Here is a 7556-nt window from a genome sequence, read left to right as displayed (position 1 = left end):
CACCCATAGAATTAATTATATGGTGTAAGGGCAGGAGAGACTGTGATGATTTACACTAGCACCCATAGAATTAATTATATGGTGTAAGGGCAGGAGAGACTGTGATGATTTACACTAACACCCATAGAATTATATGGTGTGAGGGCAGGATAGGATGTGATAATTTACACTAGTACCCATAGAATTAATTATAAGGTGTGAGGGCAGCATAGGGTGTGATGATTTACACTAACACCCATAGAATTATATGGTGTAAGGGGAGGAGAGACTGTGATGATTTACACTTGCACCCATAGAATTAATTATATGGTGTGAGGGCAGGATAGGGTGTGATGACTTACACTTGCACCCATAGAATTAATTATATGGTGTGAGGGCAGCATAGGGTGTGATGACTTACACTAACACCCATAGAATTATATGGTGTAAGGGCAGGAGAGACTGTGATGATTTACACTTGCACCCATAGAATTAATTATATGGTGTAAGGGCAGGAGAGAATGTGATGACTTACACTTGCACCCATAGAATTAATTATAAGGTGTGAGGGCAGCATAGGGTGTGATGATTTACACTAACACTCAGCCGTTAGCCTAGTTTATTCAATAGATCTTTTATGTCAATCAAAATAATCCAAGTTAAAATATTTATTCTTAGTAATCTTAGTTTGTTTGCTACGCAACACAACAAATGTACTGTTACAGATTATCTACTTACAGGTTTCACGCTTCGTAGTTTTGGCGTTTAACACCAGGTAAGAGACTGTGTTTTTTGCACTTTGTACAAACTGCTTCTCAAATAAACTTCTCGTTTTCCGCAGATCCAGTGTATTTAATGAGATTCGGTATTGAACGAAAACACGAAAGACAGACCCTAAGTGCTATTTATACCCAGCTCTGGTTATAAATCCGTGGCGAATTGATAACAGGATTGCCAGAAAATAAAAATACAGTCCAATGTAATGTTTCGACCCATAACGTAAGCCTAAAATAAAACTACTGTTTACAAACACGTCAAAATTATTATTGTTTCCTATACATATTCTTTATATACTTTCAGCTGTTCCCAAGAGTGGAAGGAAAAACACACAAATCATCATCTCATACTTTCGCTCGGTGATCTGTAAAATCTAAATGCTTTCTCGTATTAAAGAACTCTTTCTTTCTAAGTCTTAAAAATGGAAAGTTTCTGTTTGACACAATTCAACATCCAATTACTATATAAATACAGGCTTGTTTTTTATGATTTTTTAATAACTGACATTTTCCACTCATTTATTTAAACATATTAATTTATCTTCACTTACTTTTTCTCTTTTAAACTAAATATTATGCTTAAATAAGTTCTACCTTTTATGCCATTTACAAGCCCTATTAGATACGGTAAAATAGCAAGTTATAGTTTATAAAATCAGAAACCTTCTGCCAAACAATTATATAAGAATTCATAAGTACAAAATCTCGAATTAGTTTAACCTTTTTCGAATTTCACAGTAACCTTATATCTCATCTAACCGTCCATATTCTATTGCTACAATATAACGAGGTAGTTTATGAACAAAACTAAGGCATTCGTATAAATACTTATTGACTCAGGAGTAAGAGGTTGAAACTAACCAAACAAGCCTATTAGTTCATGTACGTTCCAGTATTTTTTTTGTTAATCTTAATGAGTAATATTGGAAAGTTTGCAGAAATCTTAATATGTTTATAAGAACATGTTCGTGCAGTTTTTATGCCTTTATCACTTTTTTCAGTGCAGTGGCTTGCTTCAAGTACTGGGTTGTAAAACAAAATTATCAGATGGCTCTAGGAAGTATTTTATTAGTTTACTTGAAGTTGTAAAAAAATAGTTTGATTTAACTTTTATACAGTTGCTTAATTTTTTACCTAATAAAACTAAATATGTTTTATCCAAAGTTATTTTAAATCAAACTATAATAAAAAAAGATGAAGTTTAGAGTAAATGTACTGCGAATTTACGTCGTGCAAACTAGGCGAAAAGTAGGGGCTAGACTGATTGTGTAATATATTCTCCATACTCTATTCAAAACTCTCACTCGTGTATTCGAGTATTTTCGAATATAAAGCTTATATGTAATATGTAAGGACAATACTGTTATTCGACTTAAAATTAAGGATTTGTATATATATGGAAAAGTTGCTAAGGCTACCTGCCGCCGTTCATAGTTTTGAACTACTGACCAGAGGCTAGCTAGTCAACCAATCAGCAGCACTCTATCACCCCTGTTAAGGGATTGGCTGGCACTTTTATAACGAACACACACCTCGGTTGTGTAGGGAATGTTTTTTGTTTTTTGGTATTGCAAGGATTCGAAACTCGTAAAATGAAGAAAGGCTTTTGTATTAATTAATTAAAACTTTCCATAACTTACTGAAGTAAGTTAAATTTGTACTTATTTTAGAAATTTACTTATTAAATCAGTCATCTGTGTAACGTGGATATGGACAATAATGGAAAACTCACTTATTAAATCAGTCGTTTGTGTAACGTGGATATGGGGTGAGTTTTCCATTATTGTTATTAAATCAGTCGTCTGTGTAACGTGGATAGAGGCAATAATGGAAAACTTGTCTGTGTAACGTGGATAAGGGAAAAAATAGGAAACTCACTAGCTAATAATATATCAATCATTTGTGTACTTCGGTTATGAACAGTAAAGAGAAAGAACTTACTTTTTAAGCCTGTTATATGTACAGTGAATTGAAATATATAAAAGCTTACCTGTTAAACCAGTCGTCTGTGTAACGTGGATAGGGGAAAGGGTCGTTACTACTGAAATCGTAGCTGGCTTTTGAGTTCTGTAAACATGAGATGCAATCATTTATGTACAGATAAGATGACGAGCGCTTTTACAAATCTTCAGTAACCATTATAATACATTAATGTCCCTTTTCGATTTCTTTGTTTTATTTAAAATATAAAATATACCAAGAATCAAGATTTTTAGCCTAAATTCATAACTATCATACGTCTGCCTAATTCTTATACTCCAGCTTACATATAACCATTATATGTCTAACATACTATAATCCAGTGAGCTGTGAAATTAAAAATTCTAAGACATTAATCAAGTATTAATTCTACGAATTATAAAAAAAACATTTTGGGATATCTGTAGAATGATAAACTTATGATGGAAAGAAATAACTTTATCTTGTGCGCATGTCAACATTTTCTGGAACCTCAGAATTTATTGTATTGTTTCATGCAGAGAAAGATGTACATGTTTTATTTTAACTATAAATACATGTTATTTTAAAGTTAAAACACAGAATCCTATACTACCAACTATACAGATTATAAAATGTGATGTGAATGTTGAAACAAGATTTTTTTAGTAGTTGTTAAATAAATATGTATTCAATTAAAAACTTAACAGGCAACTTTTTTATTTCAAATACAGAAGATGAAATTATTCGTCTTCTTTCTACGGAAATTGAATTTTGGCTAAGAGCGTTATTTTTATTTCTATTGAAACTGAACATTGATTAATAGCTAGCTATCCTTGATTTTGTTTCTAATAACAAAACCGACATATGGCAAAGGCCTTATTCATTGTCTTGTTCCTCTACTGAAACCTAAATTTGGCTAAGAGCCTTATCCTTCGTCTATTTTCTAATACAATTGATGATACTCAGCTCCAGAGTGTAGTTACTCATTATACTAATGTCCAAGAAAAGCTTTCTATGGTAATATGTCGGATGATATACTTGTCAGTCATGATTCTTCTTTCATACACTTAAGTATAGCGCATGACACGAAATATTCTTAGCATAGAAATATAAAAAAATAGATAAACACACCAGTGCTTAAAATAGATATAAAAATTTAACATTTTGTGTTTTATGTATAAAAGTAATTTCTAAAGAAACTACACAGTTCGAGCTACTCGAAAGTCAGTGCGTCTTGTGATTAGTTTATGAAAATATAATTATATTACTTAGAGTGGGTTTCAAGTCTCACCTAAATGTCAAAGTTTAAACGTTATATTAACAGTAAGCTAAATCTCGTGTACCGCTTTCGCTATAACCGTTTTATACTGAGTCAAAACGTTCTTAGATAAGTAAATACCACAACGCTCTTCCATTGGCACAATGGTAAATCTGAGGGCTTATGATGCTAAATATCGTGCTTCGATACCTGCATAGCACAGATAGCTCATTGTATAGCTTTGAGCTTGAAAAAAAGGGCAAACTAAAAATAATTGAATTGTTACATTCTCCCCCGGTGGAGCAGTGGTAAGTTTACGGACTTACAACGCTAACATCCGTGGTTCGATTACCGCGGTGGACACAGTAGACAGCCTAATGTGTATTTGCTCTAAAAGAAGTAAAGAAACAAACTCACTAGAATAGCAATACCTTTACTTAGCAAAAAACGTTTTAAAATGTTATATAACAATCGGCAACGGATCACACAGAAGAAACAATGTATATTGTAAACAGCCCCCAGTGCCTTAGCGGTAAATATGCATGCTTATGACTCTAAAATTGGGGTTTTGATACCTGTGCTTGTAGTTAACCCAAAAACAAAACAAATAAATACTGTGAATAGTTGATCAGGAATTCTTGCATTGATTAAAATAAGCAAAAAATATCTTAAAATTCTCAAAAGCCAGCACACGTCTTTACGAAATGCAGTGCGTATGCGTTTCATTTATATTAAACATATTATGTAGAAAGTAATAGTGTTTCTGAATATAACCACTCCATCGGTGTTGACGAGAGTATAAAAATTTAAGTATTTCGGCCTTTCAAACTGAAGGTTAAATCACTCACTAATTTCAGTTCAATGTGACAATTTTTTTTTGTGTGTGTGTGTGATACGAGGTGAGTATTTGAAAGTCTGAAAGTGGGCAGTACAGAGTCCACTGAAACACAACACAACAACAACAAAAAATGAACGTTATTAAACGAAAGCACTTACGTAATTGTTTCTCAGGTCGGGGTGCATATAATCAACGCCTGAAAGGAAGAAAAAAGTCATAAAGTCATATAACGAGAAAGTGTAAAACTTCTCAGACTTCTTCTTTGTTGATTTTATCACTAACAAAAAGTTATAGCACAATGAACGTACGTTCGTTGTAATATAAATCAACTCATGTTAACTTCGAATTGTTTCAGATATGTTCCCAAAAAAATCATTGGGAAATGAGAGTAGGATAGCAAACAAATTCTGTAAAAGTCCAGCAGACTCTACGAATTACTCGTAGTGTAAGAAGAGCATAATACTACTTTTAGCACATAAGTGTAGAGTAAATCTAATTAGCATTACATGTCACAACACTCAAGTAACAAAAGTTACGGATTAACTACATTTGAATACCATAATTTAGTAAGTTATCTTTGGAGTAGACAGAGATTAATTGGAACTTTGTAATAAATCAATATTAAATTCCAGTATTGAACTATAAACAAATGGACCTTAACATTTTGTAACCAAGTTCCATCTTTATTAGGACTAACGAGTCAGCTTTTGACATGCATTTCAGAACAGATGAGCCACAAATGACAATTCAATAGAGATAATATTAGTTGGTAAAAAATATCTCTGTGTTTTAGTTTTATTCATTGCCGTTAATTTTCTAATACATTTAAAAATGAGCTACTGATGTTAAATACGTTTATTCGTTTTTTAAGGCTAAAGTCAGTTACACAGGATAACTGCAAATGTGTATGAACAAAAGTAGAGGGGATTGGGGAAACGTAAGAAATTAATGTAAAACTTACTACATTACTAAAATAACAGAGCTGACATAAACTTTAAGTTTTCGGGTTGAACAGCGAGCCGTTATGATGGAAATATTCTAATGCTCTGAAGTTTATTACTTAATTGATGACTCCCAATGACTAAGCAGTAAGTCTGAGGGATTATGACGTTATAAAATCAGGTTTCGTTCCTCCGCGGTTGGCATAGCATAGACAGCCCGTGGTATAGTCTGGTGCTTAACATCAAACAAAGCAAGAAAGTTTGTAAATGTTTGATAGTGATATCAGAAAATCACTGAAGTTACGCATTTAAGTGAAAAAGAAAAAACATTTACAACTAAGTTGAGGTTGTATTTATATTATAAGGAAATTCTTTGAAATTCATAAGAAGTTAACGTTTAAAAATGGAATACTTGAATTTGAAATGTGTTCAAATATTTATTGTAATGTTGTGCAACAGTACAAGAGAGAGAAATATTTTCTATTTACTAAGCCTAACAATTCTATGTTATATAACAAAAAGTTATTTCTACAGACGTCCACAAATAAAAGAAAAAATAAATTATGTTATTTTAAACGCGACATTTCGAGAAAATGTACTTCTTTGGGCTTTACAGCAATACAATGGTGTATGACAGTTAAAATCATTCTTGAGTGAAACAAACGTACAACGTAGTGTGTACTGGTGACCGATGAAAGGAAAGTACTGTTTACACTTGAATGGACTTTAATATTGTCACAGGTGTTGTTCACTCTTGAAAGGAGTTTAATATTGTTACAGGTGTTGTTTACACTTAAAAGGAGTTTTTTATTGTTACAGATGTTGTTTACACTTATAAGGAGTTTAATATTGTTACGTGTGCTGTTTACACTTGAAAGAAGTTTAATATTACTACAGTTGTTGTTTACGATTAAAATATATTAATATTCTTATAGGTGTTGTTTACACTTGAAAAGAGTCTAATATTGTTACAGGTGTTGTTTACACTTAAAAGGAGTTTTTATTATAGCAGGTATTGTTTACACTTGAAAGAAGTTTAATATATTACTACAGTTGTTGTTTACGATTAAAAGGTATTAATATTCTCATAGGTGTTGTTTACACTTAAAAGAGATTTATATTGTTACATGTGTTGTTTACACGTGAAAGGAGTTTAATATCGTTACAGTTGTTGTTTACACTTCTAAGAAGTTTATATTGCTACAGATGTTCTTTACGCTTAAAAAAAGTTTAATATTATTATACGCATTATTTACGTTTGCATTGTTTTGATATTGTTACAAGTGATTTTAAAGAACAACTTCGTTTGACAACAATAAAAATAAAAATGCTTTTTTTTCATAATACGTGCTTTAGACGCTTTGTTAATAAACGAATTTTAATTCCATATGAAAAATAGATATCTATTTTTATTACGGCATTTCGGTTTTATACCTTCATGGAAGGTTAGAGGTGCTGGCGAGCTCCGGTTACAACTGTAACCACGATAAAAGTGTAAAAATAAAACACCGAGAAATAAATCAAACAAAACCGACTGTTTAATCCAAAGTAGAATTTTGTTATTGTTTTTTTTTTTCAAACAAGCGTTTTTGGATGGATTGAGTATATATTTCATCAGCACGGCATTGTCAGGTGGTTAGGACGCTCGACTCATAATCTGAGGGTCGCGGGTTCGAATCCCCATTCCACCAAACGTGCTTGCCCTTTCAGTCGTATGGGCGTTATAATGTGACGATCAATCACTTAGTAAAAGATAGCTGTTTAGTCTTACGCTGCTAATTAGAGAAATTCAAAACAAACAAATATATATTTCTCTTTCTTCT

The 7556-nt window shown here is 32.1% G+C and overlaps 1 protein-coding gene across 1 annotated transcript in view; it reads right to left on the bottom strand.

Moving 5' to 3' along the window:
• The window catches only part of LOC106459205 (neuroendocrine convertase 2), a 103899-nt gene that overhangs the window by 20380 nt on the left and 75963 nt on the right, over positions 1-7556 (bottom strand). The window contains exons 5-6 of the mRNA XM_013918811.2: positions 4951-4988; positions 2746-2822 (exon numbers count right to left, since the gene is read on the bottom strand). Coding sequence (XP_013774265.1) covers positions 2746-2822; positions 4951-4988 — 115 coding nt within the window. The remainder of the gene's footprint in view (positions 1-2745; positions 2823-4950; positions 4989-7556) is intronic.

The sequence above is a fragment of the Limulus polyphemus genome, unplaced genomic scaffold (assembly GCF_000517525.1).
Source record: "Limulus polyphemus unplaced genomic scaffold, Limulus_polyphemus-2.1.2 Scaffold26, whole genome shotgun sequence".
NCBI classification, from domain to species: Eukaryota; Metazoa; Arthropoda; class Merostomata; order Xiphosura; family Limulidae; genus Limulus; species Limulus polyphemus.
This window is presented reverse-complemented; position numbering and strand designations above follow the sequence as displayed.